Source organism: Anser anser (assembly GCF_964211835.1).
Source record: "Anser anser genome assembly, chromosome: 2".
Classification (NCBI taxonomy): Eukaryota; Metazoa; Chordata; class Aves; order Anseriformes; family Anatidae; genus Anser; species Anser anser.
Window position 1 is genome coordinate 154164665 of NC_139721.1, and position 17272 is coordinate 154181936.

General features: G+C 39.0%; 1 protein-coding gene across 5 annotated transcripts in view; it reads right to left on the bottom strand.

The window, feature by feature from the left end:
- Positions 1–689: 689 nt before the first annotated feature.
- RBM33 (RNA binding motif protein 33) overlaps positions 690–17272 on the bottom strand; it is a 99197-nt gene continuing 82614 nt past the window's right edge. For 4 of the 5 annotated variants that reach the window (XM_083827366.1, XM_083827364.1, XM_083827365.1 and 1 more), the window contains 3 exons: positions 15744–15932; positions 4074–4162; positions 690–3887 (listed from right to left, as the gene is read on the bottom strand). In XM_083827366.1, the coding sequence (XP_083683492.1) occupies positions 3839–3887; positions 4074–4162; positions 15744–15932 (327 nt within the window). In that variant the 3' untranslated portion in view covers positions 690–3838. The remainder of the gene's footprint in view (positions 3888–4073; positions 4163–15743; positions 15933–17272) is intronic. The other variant, XM_083827362.1, reaches the window with a different exon arrangement.

The following is a 17272-nucleotide window of genomic DNA, read 5'->3' on the forward strand; positions in this document are numbered from 1 at the left end:
TGCATGGCAGCTCCTTCAGCTGTGAAAATGCTACGGACCCATCTTCCTCCTACCTAGCAACAATTGTACTGAGCTTTTCAAACACTCCAAATTGTTTCATCGTACATTATGTGCCACATCAATTGCTAACACTGTGATGAAAGCAAGTTTTACAAGACCAACTTGAATTATGTGTAAAACGAAAATAGCCCAAACTTTTGAGAACAGTATTACAAAGCAGACCTATCTGTACTTGTACAGCAGAACCGAACAGACCTAGAAACCCATGCCTTAGTCTGACAGTGTACTCTGTTTTCCCTTTAACGTTGAGCTTTTTAAAAACCTTTCCTTTTTTTATGTAGAACATTTTACTTAAATACCACAGATCATATGGCCAATCCAATCTTTCAGTCAAAGCAAAATATGATTAGTTATGAAGTGAATTCTCCAGTGCTACAGATGAAAACAAAATAATTCCAAAAAAAAAAAGATGGCTCAATATAATCACCTACTGGAGTTGCCTATTAAAATCATTATAAAATTATGCTAATAAAAATTGTGAACAAATAATACACAGATCAGGATGTATGTATTGACTTACTAGCATCTTTATAAAAATTTGAAGATATACACAAAAAACACATCAACATTTATGGAACTGTATCCATTAAACTTAGATAAGACAACACAAAAAACTAACAAGTAGCTAAGATGTGTTTGACTGTAAGCACTTTGAGTAACATTTTAATTTTAAAAGTTCAATATTTACATACTACATTAAATGCTCCTTTTTTTTTTTTTTGCATTGTATTTTGAATGCATGATCAAGAAAGAACAAGATAATGGTTGCAACAGATCTTCCAAGAAAGTTAAGATGTTCAGATTTAACTACGTGCTGAAAGAGAACATGGATATAACACGTTCATCTAGCTTTACCTCTACTTCCTTTTTTTTTTTGGGGGGGGGGGGAGGGGGGGGAGGGGGGAGGAGACAACAAATAGAACTAGAAGAGATGTATCACTCAAACTGATCATTGCCAACAGATCCAGTTTTAAGGTAGAATTTGAGAACTAACAAAAACACAAGCATTTTCACAAGTGACTCACCTAATTGCTACTTTTGCTACTGAGTTTAAGGTATTAGAAATATATGGTGACAATACAGGGTGTGCATATGTATGTATGTGTATAATAAAATGCATATAGACATACATACATGTAGTACGGTTACACGTGGTTCTGATACCCAGCTACTGCAGTAAGCAGCTAAAATAACCAGCAATGCGCTGTACATTGTCTATGCACAAGCAACAATCTACTGCAACCACCTTTAAAGAGGATCCATCTAGTCATTAAACAGGCATTGTTTACATTGCCTCCTACATTTAAATAGATCTGAGGCAATTTCACTTCTTTGTTTCAAAGCCACCCATTTTTGACCTTTTTTTTTTTTTTTTAAAACCCCAACTGAATAAAAATTCTTAAAACTTGTTTAAGTTGGCTGAACCTCAGCCTCTTTGGGATAGATTCAAAACCCAAAGCAGGAGCGTTTCTACAAACTTCTTTGACTTTTGAATCAAACCCATATTCTCAGGCTCCAAGAAACCCTCTAACCCCAATAACACATGCTTATGACAGGACAGCTGATCAACTGCAGATGTTCCTACTGCTGAACTCAGCTGCTGGCCTGTCTGGCACTCGCATCTAGCCCAGATTTCCAGACACACACTATTAGTGCTCCATTCCTAGATGTCTTCCCATCCTTCTCAGCACAGAGAAGCTGCTTCCTAACAGTGGGGTGAATAACTGTTTAATGACTCATTTTAAAGATAAGAATTTATTTTAAAAATAAAAATGACATAACCTGAGGAGGTAGCACAGCAGTCCTAGTGCTCATGGAAGTGAGGAACTACACCGCCCTTGGCAGAGCCAGTCACCGCCATCACCTGGCATTGGTCTTCAGAGTCAGCTTCCACCGGGCACTTCCTACCTGAGACTCGTTCTTTGTCCTGGGCTTAGGCCTATCTGAAGCACTAACAGCACTGTATGTGCTGAATGTAATTAAGAAATATGCTTAAATGGGGAACTATACAGACAGGTATAAAACTCACTTCCACATTAACAGTCTCATGATGTTATTGCATCTTGTCACTATGTTTGTTGTAAATGGGCTTACAGCACTCTTTATAATTTAATAATAAGACATTTATAATTTAATAAAATAATAATAAGTGCAATTATTTTCAAAGTACCACATTACTCTGTATTATTTCAGTGAACAAAAGCAGTTTTACCTAGAAGACTCAACAGTATTTATTAATCATTATTATTTTTTTAAGCAACTTTTACTTAATTGAAAGCCTGGACCAATCTTTCTGTAAGAAAGCCAGATGGGTCTCTATGACTTAGTTACCATTAAACCTTTAAAAAAAATCTATGCTACTATAAACTTAAACTTGCTTAGTTCATCCTTCTGTTTTGGCCCCCATTCACAGCTGTTCCATTACATACCAATGGTGTTCTTCTGTGGTTGCTCAGGTAACAAATCTACAAACTTTAAGTCCCCCCATTCAATAGTAGGTGGAAGGCTTAATAGTATTCCTAAAATAAAGGATGAAGCAAAAGCTCACAGTCTAAAAACTAAGGAAATGTTCATAAAAACTTCAATCCAATATAAAGATGACATTTTAATAAGTTTATTCAGAAGTAACTGAAAAAAATTGTTCCTTTGGCAATACCATCTAAATGGTTCTAACCAAAAGGAAATATTATGAATTTTACTTTGAATAAAATATAAGCTCCTTAATGTTTGCACATAATTTTGGGGAACTGCCACGTTCACCAGCAGATTCACAACGTCCTTATAGTCCTGTATGTATTGGGAACAACACATCAAACTAAATCCTTTCAGTTATGGGTTTCTTATGGTTCAGCATTAGTCAAAGTAAATCTCAAAGGAAAAAAAAAAACTAATCAAAATAAAGCATAAGGCGATTATGAAACACTAGCCCAAAAGAACTATTAGGAATGCACCGCTCTTCCTGTGTAACTTTTTTTTAAGTGAGCCACTAAATACTTCTTTTTCCTTGTATCTGGCAACATCATTTAAAACAACTTAGTTACAAGTTGGATTTAACTACCCCAGGATGCTACTGAAGGGCAAAGATCCTTGTTTTTAAAATCCAAGGGAAAATACAGCAATGTTATTCCTACACAGTGTTTTATGGAACAAGTGGAGTTGGAAGGAGAAGGTGGAAGTCTGTGTTGGAATAGAAAATGCAGAGACAGACTTAACATATTTACAAAGATAGAAACTACAGTTTTCCAGTGTCACCTCCGAAGCTTCTCAGCTTACTGCTATTCAGTGAAGTAGACCACGTTTAAATCTACGCAAGAATACTTTCTATGCTCTCAGATATACAACGTAACTAACGTGTTTTGTTTAGAAAAGTGAGTTCTCATTCAAATACCTTGCGTTGAAGATAAGAGCAACCATTATCAAATATTCTTTGCTATGAAGAAAGTTTTTAGATCTTTCGGTGTAAACGTTCTCTGTCAAGTCACTGTGGTCACACAGTAGTATCTTGAAGAACAGTGTCTGCATGCACTGTAAGCATTTTGAAAAAAATCTGTAGTTCCATGTGGTTACAACAGAACATGAACAAACTGAACAGAAATTCCACCTTTGCAGATCCCTCTCAAGTTCAGTTCTTCTTGAGGACATCTCGCTGCTTTCTGTAGTTCAACATGGCAATTAAAGACTGTTAAGCTGAAAGGCTTCAGAACCCGATGGTTGTGCCACTGTGTCTCGTGTCGCTCCACAATAGGCTTCTGTTAGTGTATGTATTTCTCAGCAGACATCACTCAACTATCAGTGCCACATTTATGTGGGACAGATCTATCATGTGCCTGTTAAAAGAAACGTAAAACTCGTACTCAAGCTTATTCTAGGGATAGAGATCAGACAAGAAGGTTCTATGAAGGTCGCCAATAAACAGATGCTTGAATGGATTAAGAGAAACATTGATCAGAGGAGACTAATTTCATCTTTTGAAGGGAGGGAGTGAACCAAAGGTTGCAGCAGTGCTTACTTACCTGTGGAATTTCTGTTGAAATGCTAAAGCATGTGCTGGCTCCTTAAATTTTGCTATGGCTTTCCGTTGTTGAGGAAGCATCTGTAAACTCTGTAGAGACAAAAAGTCAAAACATATTTTTATTACTCAACTAAAATTCCGGTTAAAAGAAAACTCATTTTGCATCAAACCTGTTGAAATTCTGTTATATTTCTTTTCTCAGAAACACTTATTGGTGTTTATGGAATGGAAACAGACTTCTGAGATTGCGGTCAGGGACCTAGCTGAAAGCTGGTGCATTAAGCAACTGTGCCAAAGGGAAAACCTGGACTATTGCTGGTTAAGCAAAGACTACAATTCTTCAATCTGATCCATACAGATGAACCAAACCCTGCAGCCAGACTTCCACCAACTGACTGAGAAGCATTCAAATGGGCACAGTTTCACTTTGCACACAAGCACCTGGATTCGCTCACCTAACCTACATTAATGGATCACAGCATTTCACGGGTCAAAACAGAGCAGAAACGGGAAAAAAAGTGGTTGCAAAAAGTTGTAAGTTTTGATCTCTAGATTGTATATCCTCACGTTATTTCAATACAAATGGCTAGCTTTTGACAGACACTAATAATCCTGTGACCTTGATGAGATGATTTAGGACACAAATTTAAATTTCCAAGTCCCAGTAATGGGAAACAATGCAACACATTTACCTGCAAAAGTCCATGAGATATATGCTTCTCTTACTGAGAAAGCAGTATTTCACAATGCTGTAACAATCAACAAAACATATGTAGTATTGAGGCCTCCAGAACTAGAAAACGCCTCAGCCAGGGAGCTGGAAAACTCATGTCCCTGTTCCCTGTCGCAGCAGGAAATGCCAAGGTGGTCCTGTGGTCTTTGTAGTCATAGAATCAAAGAACATCCTGAGTTGAAAGGACCCACCAGGGTCATGGAATCCAACTCCTGGGTCCCCAAAGGACCACCCCAAAACCAGACCCTGTGTCTGAGAGCACTGTCCACACGCTCCTTGAACTCCTGCAGCTCGGTGCCATGACCACAGCCCTGGGCAGCCTGTCCCAGTGCCCGACCACCTCTGGGTGCAGAACCTTTCCCCAACACCCAGCCTGACCCTCCCCTGTCCCAGCTCCATGCCGTTCCCTCGGGTCCTGTCGCTGTCCCCAGAGAGCAGAGCTCAGCGCCTGCCCCTCCGCTCCCCTCGTGAGGGAGCTGCAGGCCGCCATGAGGCCTCCCCTCAGTCTCACAAACCAAGTGATGAGAAGTTACCAGCCTTACTAAGGTTAAAGTTGATGCTTTGGGTTAGAACAGCCTTTTTATTCTTTTTTTTTTTCTCCTAAAAAGACACTTCAGAAATACAAGAAAATGAAGTTTTACAAATTAAATATGTGCACTACCAACAATCAGTGAGAGCATGCAATAGGTATTCTCCTCATGACAGAACATTCAGCAAGGAAATATCCTGCGATGCCACTGTTTGAACGCAGGCCACAGGGATTTTACAGTAACTAGGTTAAAACACATCTTCTGAAAGTTTCAATCATAATTTTGAAGCTCAATGTCACAGTGATTCCAGTATCTCACGATAAGTTTCTGAAGTTTAATCGCCTATGCTGCAGAACATTAAAGACAACTGTCCTCATTCAGCTTCCAGCTCCCCATCATTCTCATGGCTTTGCATACAAAATTATTAACATTCCTGCTTTCTATGCCTAAGTTTCTACATAAAGTCAATCCAATTTTGTACTGAGCTTAATTTATATTAAGTCACCTCAAAAGTTTTTACAGATTTCCTTATAATTTCCTGGTGGTCAAGTATAAATTTAATTTTCTGTCCCTGCGTATCGCCTGCACTTAGCAGCATCCCCACACTCTTCAGTGACTCTAGCCTTCTCTAGGTCAGTCTCCAAGATTTTAAATTTCACCTGCAAAAACTCCTTATCATCTATTGAAGAAATACCAAACATCTTTAGACAAGTAACTATTCCTTGGGAAACCACAAACAACCACACTCAATGCATTTTTAAAGGGTAACATGCTTTGAGATGTCTCAGTGACAGAATTTTTATCCAACTACTGTGTGTACTGCTCGCTCAATCTCATGCAGCATTTTAAGCAAGATGTCAAATGTCAGGATGAAATTTGCTATTAAAATTGCCTACTTACATCTTTTTTGGAGCAGGTAAGACTCTAGTTGAGAACGCATTTATTTAACAAGAGCTGTGGTACCTGATAGTCGTATTTCTTCATCTTTAAGCCTGACAATTCAGCTTTAGGCTCTTTCTGTAGCTTACCCATCTGTGGATTTTGAAGTCATTAATTTTGGCACTGGCTACCTTGCACTACCTTGTAATTGACAGGAAACTTCCCTTTCACTATGAAAATCACAGAAGTTTAATATTTCCATTACTCCGACAATTTTAAAGTGAAAGCGGAGGAAAAGATGAGGAAATTATCAGCTTCAAATTTGAAATAACTGAGAAAAGGGTGAGCAAAGTAACCAGCAGAAAAGTTCCAGCTGGTTGATTTGCACTGTACAGTTTTTGGAAATCTTGCTATAAGGGAAAGATTTAGCTAAGTAACTACAATTTGTTCTTTTCTGAGCTAGCAGCAATAGGATTTATCTAAAAAAAAAACAAAACCAACAAACAACTAGGAAGATGTCTATTTTTTAATTAGAAAGATCTTTACAAGGTTAAGCACAGTTTACCAACATGAATACTATCTAGTTGTACAAAGCACCAAAGAATGAACTTGGAAAAAAGCTCAGTTCTCCTGTACGTATATAAATCTGCTGGATTGGATGAGGGAGGTACTGATGTTTGTGTTCTCCTATACAGATGTCCCTTTATTATAACTTACAGAACTGTATTCTCTTGATACCACTTTTTCAGTCTAGACTAAAGAATAAGTTTTAAAGACTAAAAACTAATTACAGCCATCAAGTAAAATGTTTAAAAAAAGACACTTGTAAGAGTTAAGAAGAAGAAATGTGATTTTAAAAAAATCAAGAGAAGTAAATCTGGTTCCTTTGTCACAACCCAAAGAACCTGAAACAATTAATGTAAGAAATATTAAATATTAATATTTCTTATAATATTAAATTATAAGAAATATAAGAAAAACCTATCTGAATCACTGAAAGGACAAATATTTCAGAGAGCATTTGGACAAGAGCAAGTACCCTGCAAGTCCTACTGTCACCTCTTTCTCTCCCCCCTTTCCTGAGCTGTCTTTAGTTCTCCTGCTAACAACTGATACTCACATTAGGTCTCTCCCAACTATCACAGGATGTTTTATAAAAGAGAAACTGTGCTTTTTTTTTTTCCAATACTTGATAAATTACGACTTCAGTATGCTTGAGATGCAGAAAAGCAAAATTTGATTTTGCAGCTCATACACTTGTAGTGATAAAATTTTTAAGAAGCCGCTCAGTAATTAGCATACAAGATTGACTAAAGAAAGACATTCTGGCGTAGTGCAGGCTTATTAGTGAAATTAGAAAGGCAAAGTATCTAAATCTTACTGTAGACAACATATTTGTGCTTTCACACGAATTAATAAAGCTTACTGACTGACTAGTTTGGATATATCACTGCCTGCTCATCTTTATGTTGTATTATTGTCATATTTTCCAAAGCAAAAAAATGCAATCAGAACATTTCTGATATACATTTTATTTTTAATACTCAGTTGTTTTGGCAACAAAGCATCTATTCTTGGATAAGCCTATTGAAAAGCACCTTAATATTCAATTTCATTTGTCAATATGGTGAAACAAAGTAAAATGTTTTTGAATGATTTTCAAAGGAAGCAGCAACCATTTATACTCGGTCTGAACTTACTTGAAAATTCTCAGTTTATTCAGTTTCCCCAACAATATTTTATATTTCAAAGCCTCAACATCAATTCTAACAATCAAAATTTTCCCGCAGTCATCTGGCTAATGCATCCAGATGGGAGCCACCGTAGCAGCATAGATCGGCATGCTGCACTGGATCTCCACTGGCTGCAATAAGTCAATCCATCTGATCTTTTGCTGAACAGACTCCATGTAACTCACTCTCAAGAGCCCAGCAGTAGGACAATCACTTCTAGCATCAATCTTCTCAACTACTGCAGTTACGTGCTCCTGTGATTTAGCAAGAGAGAATTAAGGACCTTACAACAAAAGGATAAACTAACGCTACACAAATGATACTCCTCCAACTGAGAACTGTCCAAAAGTTCCAATTAAACAGCTTTAATACAATTTCTCAACCTTCACTACACTCAAACCATGGTCATGAAAATGGTGCAGAATCATGTTTGCCTTGTTTAGATATAAAAACAAATGTCTTGTTTTAACAAGAAATAAGACAATTACTAAGCTAATTTACTTTAACTATATGAACACCATAGCCTGAAATGCCACCACAAATACCTTTGCTGACAAACACTTACAATATCACAACATGAGACATGATCTACTTTGCGTTTTCAAACAAATCATTACTGATAACTTGTGAATATGAGCATTTAGCTTGCTATCAGAAGTCTCTTGAAAATGTCTACTGTTATTTTGAGACAATATACATTTACCTGCGCTACCGTATAAACCCTGAACTTCATGCTTACACTGTTAAGAGAACAACAAGGCTGACTGTCAGGCACAGAACAAGTCAGTACATTTTTGCCGGAGTGTGTAGGTCCTGACCTGCTGCTATCCTGAGCCTGAACAGATGGGCTATCGGCTGGGAATACAAACAAGTGTTCCACTTCAGTGGAAACCTGAAATAAAAGAACTGCATATTCATCCTACTGGATTATTTCTGTCTCCTTGAATTCCAGATGATATGTAGTTAAGAGTTGATCCTGCACTTAGGTGATGTTAACAGCAATATTCTGCAGAAACAGATTGGGCATGCAACCTGTGGAATTTTATCATCTCAACATTTTTTTCAAGGCATTATCTTATGTACTTTACCAGTTTTTCCTACATGCTAGGAAATTACACACAAAATTAATTAATTCTGCATAACTTAATCACACTACCTTGCTATTTTAAGACCCCTATTTTTGTCACCTTTTTAAAATAATTGGGCAGTCATTATTTTCAGTGATAAAATTCAGTATTCTAGCATCTGTAACGTTCTCAGTATAGTCCAAGTGCTTGCACATTCACCACAAGGTCATTTCAAAATAACCTCCTAGAATGCTGTTACATTTAATCAGCTGGACCAACTGCAAGTCTCGGCAAAAATACCAGTCCTTTGTAAGAAGTGCTAGCCCTCCAGGAACACCACATTTCCAAAAACATCACAGTGATCACAACTATGCCAGTGACTAGCGCTATGGCTGATACCAGGCTGCCATAAAATAAATGTGTTGCATGCTATTAGTGGTAAGACTTTTTCTTCTTAGAAACTCTACATGAGTTTTGGTTTATACTCTAAATTGTGAGTAACATGCTAATAAATGCATAACTGTATGTTGCTTAGACACATTCAAATCTATATTAAATGCTTCTTTCAATAATGTTCAGACACTACACAAGTACCACAGATGAATGACATTTATGGAAGAAAAATGGTTTTAGAGCTGAGGTAGTATCAAAAAGAAGCCGAGACCATCAGACAGGCAGGCCTTCATATGCTACCAGTGACATCTGTTCTCCCATTTTCAAAGAACAAATAGCACAAAATGATCCTTAGCTTTATGGTCTCCATTACAACAATAAAAACGAGTCTATCTTTGACAAAATATCATGCCTCCCTATGAATCTGATCTGAATTTAGTATTATTCCAGTAGGTACCGATTTTGTAGGATACCAAAGGAGAGTCAAGGGAGGCTGGGTAAGGACCAAGCACCCAGCATTGCTTTTGGAGATGCGCTCGTTCTACCAAGAGTTACTTGACTTCTCATATAATGCAGGGACACTGAAGTTTCCTCAACAGAAGATTTCTGCCACACTGCACTCCACAAGAATCTCCTTCTATCAGCAATTCCTAAACTGAAATATCACAATCCTTCCAACCGTCACAGCTCTGAAAAAACAACTTCATTCACATTTCCTCTTTAAGTTGACCTAGTCAGACGTTCACCAGAGGATGAAAACCCCTTCCCGGACCCACTCAGGTGTAAAGGATTGACAATGCAATAACTTCCAGGGGATTTCATTGACTTGTTACTTTACAGATTAGGGCATACAGATCTACCATACAGTTCTTCCTGGAGATCAGAGGTATTCTATGCATTTTCCCAATCGACTCTGGGGTAACAGAAGAGAGATTACATCCTGATACAGTCTCAGCATTAAAAAAAAAAAAAAAAGAATAATTGTTTTATGCTGGGGAGAAGTATTTTATACGAAGGTGATTTTGGAAGCATAGGGCTCATACTGATCTTATTTCCTTTTTCTGCTTCTTTAGGTGCTGCCATGAGAAGATTTGTACCTTTTGTAGAATGGAAAATGCAACAGTTGCGAAAAAAAAAAAACACAACAGGATTTCATGAACACTCATGCTTTTGGTTAAGAGCTAGCCTACAACTGTTTTAAAACACTATTAAATTCAACATCTTTAAAAAAAAATCAGAAGGTCTGACATTTTCTGCAACTGAACTATTACCAGTGACTAAAGAATGAACATCGTAAAAAGACCATTCCCTCTGCAGGCACTGAGACCTACACTGGGCTCAAATTTGTCCTTTACACATGCTTTGTCCTTACATCTACATTTTTCCAATATCAATAAAAAAATAATGTTGAAATAACCTGTATGATAACAGCAGCACAATATCTAGTTAAGCTTCACTCAAAAACACTACCTTCACACAAGCAACAGGACAACCAAGAGTAGAAAGCAAGAGATCTCTTGCAGAAACCAAGTATCTTTGACACCAAAGCTCTCAGAGGTTACACAGAGAGGAGGAAGTTAAAAGGGAGGTAATGAGAGTACTGAGAGACGGAAACCAAGCAGGCAGGGTGTGAGACTGGAGCAAGCACTCATTTCAATTATAGTAGACACATGGGAAATAAAAGTTTCCTCCTTCCTAAATAATAGGCTGTACGTTCAGTTCATTGGTGAATTTAGGATTAGAGGGTGACAGTCCATATGCAGCTGCTAAAAAGGGTCTGTGCAATAACAAACTGTAAATTGTCATAAACAATGACATTACTAGTGTGTGACTCAATCTGCTCTCCAGCAGTATGAAGAGCAGCACGGCAGGTACTTTCTAAAAAGAAAGATCAGATTCTATTTGTTCTTCCATCCCATCGATACATGCAGATACATTTTTATTGTTCTCACAGTTCCCTGACACCTGAAGCATCTTTTCTGTAGGTGACACTTCATAGCCACTGCTGACAGGCACAGAGGCTGGAACAGAATGTATTTATTGTACCCTCAGCTTTTGCATATGACTTCGCCCCTCCTGCCCTTCCTTCTGGCTTTTATGCTTTAAAAGTGCTCCACTTTCAGCTTCCACATGCAAGATGAGATGAGAAAAAGGGATAATTTCCTATCGTTGAGATGAGCTTCTCTAGCTCACACACTGCTCCGTAGCACAGCTGAACTGGACAGGCTCATTATAGAGTTGCTCTCCTCTCCCCCAGCCCAAGGACAGGGCAGGACTGACCATGCTTTCTTCCACAGTCAATGGTGAGACTCTCAGCTGCGAGAGCTGAAAATGTTTTTACAGGCAGGAAGAACAAACAGGTCACCAAACCGGCGCTGCGCACCCCGTGTGCCATGTCACACGGAGAAGAACCCTGCTGATCCTGGAAGAGCGCTCTTGTTCTGGGCGTGCTCATCTACATGTGCTTGTCATTTCCACTGATAAGCCTTTACGCTAAAAATAAAATCATCAACTTTAGGTATAGTGTTAGTGCAGACACTGTCTTTACCCTAAGTCGGCACTAGGTAGCACCATCACTCTAAGAAAGCAAAGAGAAGCACATCGACAAGGCGATTGTTTTCCCTTTCCGAGACTGGAAAGGGAACGACTCTTCTCAGAGTATAACTCATATTCATAAATGCACTCAAAATACAGTTGCAGCATTTTAATCACCTCTAATATATAACAGTGGCTCCCTGCCCCCCTCCTTTTTTAACATCAGAATTCACGACCTTAAATCTTTTTAAAGCAACACTGGGAATTTGCACTGTTATTTTATGTTTGGAAACATCTAAAATATGGTTTAAGACAATTATGGAGCAACTTCACAGGATGATCACGCAGTAGTCACATCACCTGAAAACCTAGAAAACGATCCGCTATACCTGCCACCAACCTTAAGAAAACATAGAAAGGTGGTGATAACTTAGCTGCACACAAACCTCTGCAGACAGTACAAGACAGCATGAACATTAAACCCGGATTCAAGAGCACACAAAAAAAAAGAGCTAAGTTTTTAATGACTTTTGTAACTTATTATGAAAGACAAAATTATTAGAGTGTCCAAAGGAGGGCTATAAAGACAGAGAAGGGTCTAGAGGGGAAGATGTGTGAGGAGCAGCTGAGGTCCCTGGGTTTGCTCAGCCCAGAGCAGAGCAGGCCGAGGGGAGGCCTCATGGCGGCCTGCAGCTCCCTCACGAGGGGAGCGGAGGGGCAGGCGCTGAGCTCTGCTCTCTGGGGACAGCGACAGGACCCGAGGGAACGGCATGGAGCTGGGACAGGGGAGGGTCAGGCAGGGTGTTAGGGAAAGGTTCTGCACCCAGAGGTGGTCGGGCACTGGGACAGGCTGCCCAGGGCTGTGGGCACGGCACCGAGCTGCAGGAGTTCAAGGAGCGTGTGGACAACACCCTCAGACACAGGGGCTGGTTTTGGGCTGGTTCTGTGTGGAGGCAGGAGTTGGATACAATGATCCCTGTGGGTCCCTCCCAGCTTGGGATATTCTATGATTATTAGTAATCTCCTTCAGGAAGTGGTTCTGGACAGATGTGTACTGAATGTCACTGCTCCAGTGCAGTCCCCAGGAGGCTGTATTTCAATGGTGTGCTCAGAAAGCTCCCGTACTTTCAAATGCATTTTGGAATGCATGATTTTATTTATAGTATATAATTATTTTACATTTATCACTCAGATTTTACTTCATGGACGTTATTTGTATCTATATCTTATCCAGAAGGAGGACAACAGCAAGCCATATGCTGAAAGGAAGTGGTTTTCCTGGTAATTTAATCATGTTTGAGTTGGAAGATGCAGCTGTGACTAATGGGCTGTTCCGGAAGCCTGGAAAATTTTCTTCAGTATCTTGAGAATCTTAATAGTGTTTTTTTCTCTTGTTCTAGTAACAAAGGAGCTTTAATGAATCAAGGATTAGAAGTAAGGAGTCTACAGTGATAGTCAACAGAGTATACTTTTCGAAGTTCATACAAGGAAAAGACAATTTTCTCCATTTCTAGGGGATGGAAAGGAAAAATTGTGGACTTCCCGCTTCTCGACTGTAAAAAAAATCTCCTTCATCCTTTGAGTGCCCAGCTGTTCCCACATTACAACTTACAGAACCATCACCTCAATGCAAACTGATTGCAAAGCTAGGAGCACTGAACATCATGAATTGAAGGAATTTTTGAACTTCCCTTCAAGACAGTTTTGTGCAAGGTAATGATACCTCAATGACACAAGAAAAAGGCAAAAGTAAAAATCCAAACCTTTTGCATCCAGAAAAAGTGTAACCTCCTTTATCCCCAATGCATCTTTCTGTTCTCCTACTGCTTCTGGACTTCCGCCTGAGTAAGCTAAAAACCTGAGCTTTCTTAAAGTCATTTTTGAAAAAGCAGCTAGAACTTCTGACTCCGCCCTTTTCTTGGAAGTAAGAACTTTTTTTTCTTTCTGCATTCCTCCTTTTTCAGTTCATCAAGTTTCAACACTTTTATTTCATCTTAAAAGATCAGAACTGCACTACCAAAGTTGCTCTCTGCTCAGGTCATTACCATTACCTGATGCATTAGATCTGCCAAACCCACCTGGCAAGGAACCCTTCCTTTCACTACTCAGATCTCTTCCAGTGGCTCACTTCTGTACTCCTCATTGCAAATTACTTACGTGAAGTGCGTTTTAAAGGAAGAATGAGAAAATGATGTATAAAAGACCATTATAAGCAGACTACTTCTCCCCTGTACATGCCACTATCCACACTTCCGAAACATTGTTTAGTCTCAAACAAGCCAAGAAATTTCTAGCCTTCTACAAGCCCGAATTGAAATTCAAGGGTAAAATTAGCACAAAAGCCTTCTGCATCATTAGCTAAATTCAACCATCTCTTTCAAGTACTACTTCTAGATAGCTGGTGAGGTGAAAGCAGATGATTTACAACTTTCCAAGGGTACAGCTGACACTGTTGAGCTGCAAGAACACAAGGGACAGGCATATATCAAATCCCACTGGAAAATTAGTCACAAGTTTCTTCCTATAAGCATACTTTCTAAACTGGTCTGTGACGCTACATTAAGATACTACCGTTTGGAGTCTGCTAAGAAACAGCAAGTACTGAATAAATTTTTTAGCACATTCTCAGTAACTTCTCTCAATCATGAATATTTCCTAGCAGGATTTCTATTAATCTCCTCCTAATATTCTCATGCAAGATTTAACAAGTAAACACTGCCTAAATGTGCTCTGGAACTGCATGAATAATTTCCTCGAGTACAACAGAACACGAAGGGACAAAGTATTTTGTGAAGAGTATTTTTGCCTTCACAAACAAATTAAACCTCTCTGAATTGACGACATAAATAATTCAGCATTATTCCATTTATTAAATTGGGAAAAAGTGAGGCAGAGCGCACATCTTTAGGAAAGCACTGTGTTCTACAACAGAGAGATAATCCTATTCATAAACAAGTCTCCAAGCCACAAAATAGCTCCAATTAATGCATTGCATTTGTCTGAAAATGTTGATCCTGTCAAAATCAGCGCCCCAAACTGAAAAATTCAAGGAAAAAAATCATCATAATCTGTATGTTTCATTATCCGTTGACTGATACTTTCAAATGTACTAACAATAATTCAGACATGGCCTCCTAAGCCTTTTGGTGCTTTGAAAGCCTCCTGTTTTGCTTAAAGCCAGTTTAACTGATACACCAATTCCAGGAGGCAGTTTTAGAACAGAAGCTTTGCAGCAGATATACCAGCACATATGTCATAACCTTGCTCACAGGCCCCTCCTAAAGAGAACCTTCTAGAAAATAAATTAAAAATCCTTCAAAGCAGAATATGTTTTCATTTGAAAAAGCAGATAGTGCTACATGGTATAAAACCTCAAATGAATACTGTTCATTAAATACCCCAGGACAGCAATGACAGGAATCAAAAAAAGAGTGTAGGTGCAAGCCAACAATAAAAACAGCAACAAAAACACATTTGCTTTGATATGATAATTCAGCTTTAACAAAACCTCACAGAATGGACGTGCTTGTATTCTATATGGAAGTAATAGAGATCGTACAAGAACTCCAAAATGAAGGAGGCTCTTCTGCAGCACAAATGTGACAGCAAAATTCTACTGCATCTCCTGTGCCGCAATGTAATCGTGCTTGTCTCTGCTATCAGGTGTGGTGCGTGTGGGTGGGGGTGCCTTCAAACATAAATTACCAATAAACACACATTGTATTTAGTGTCAGGGAATTAATTGAGCTTTCCGGAATGAAAGACTTTTGGCACAAAAATTATAAACCAAGGTTGACCTACCTGAATGGGTCCCACTGACATCAGCAGGTTTTTCAGTTGGACATCAGTAGTTGATGAAGAAAGCCCTTCAACTGACACAATACAGGGCTGAGGTTTGCACTCCACCACTCGCAGGTTCTGTTTATTTGGCATCAAGCGTCCTCGGCCCATCTGGCCTGCTACTCCTCTGCCTCTCCCATGCATAATGACCTGCCAACAACAAAAGTAACAGTATTTTGATTTACTTACCTAGTGTTTCTGCTAACTGCATTTGACAGATGATACAAAAGTTAGCAATTTACTTAAAGATTTGATTAAAGTACATGTTGATTTAAAACAGCTTGTTGCTGTTAGCTTATTTGAAAGGCCACACATTAACATATCTCTATACTGCTTATATAAACCTATTTTAAAGGGACAGCAAGTTAGACATGGTATTGAGGCTAAAGCCTCAGCCTTAGCACAGATCAGCCAAGCAATGGAAGGTCCCAGATCGAAATGTATAACCTAGTTTTCAACACTGATCACATTATCAGGCATGTATTTAGCTCCCACATTTTGAGGCTGGTTAAAAAAAATCCAAAGTGATCTTTCCCTTTTTTCTTCTTAACCCACAGATAAATTTGATGTATGCACACGATCAGCAAACTGCTCCAAGTGCCTCCAGTCGCTGCTGCTTGCAACCATTAGCCTGTTATCAGGATGGAGTATTTATGTATAGTGGAAAAAAATTGTCTTAAAGTTCCTTTCCCCCAAATCCTGTAGGATCTGGAACCACAATACTCTCCGGTGCAGGCAATACGTAGTCATTCTTGTAAATTAAAGTTTGAACAGTTGGGGAGAGCAAAATCAACAATGAAACAGTAACAAACATTGAACAATTGACACTTAACATTGAGATAACACTCAACACTTTCTCTTCTTCAGTAGGATTCCTACTTGGGAAGCCTTTTCCTATCTGCACCAGCAAGGAGATCTTAGCTTGCCATGAAGCTGGAAGGTTACTGCTAACAGTTCACAACCAACCATTAACTTAAAAGCCAAAATCCCAGTTATTTTCAGGGAGCATCTCAGTTTGAAGATGAACAGAAAGCACACACCAGTGCAACCTGAACGCTTTCCCTGCCTCCTCCCAGTGAATGATCAGTGAGAAAGCCTCATTCTGAGCTCACCGACTGTTCAGAGCAACACCAACTTTGAGAACCAACCAAAGAGCATCCTGAAACAGCTGCTGCGTGCTCCTACGTGTGCAGGAAACAGCCTGAATACAAGCTTAAGCACAACTTCAGAATAACTCTTGGGTTTTAAGCCAGAAAGCACGTTGGATGCCGTTCCTCTAGTAGCTATCTTGAGACGCACGCATTTCCCATCAGGAATACTGTGCTGGCCAGAAAGTCATCAGATGAAACAACTTGCAGGCATGACCACTCTGTGCTGGATACAAACAGGCCTCTATAGATTAAATGCTTTATATGCAATTATGCATCTCCTGGGTCATGCAGCCCTGTGCTAGTAATTGACAAACAGAATGCTAGTTATTAATATAGCAA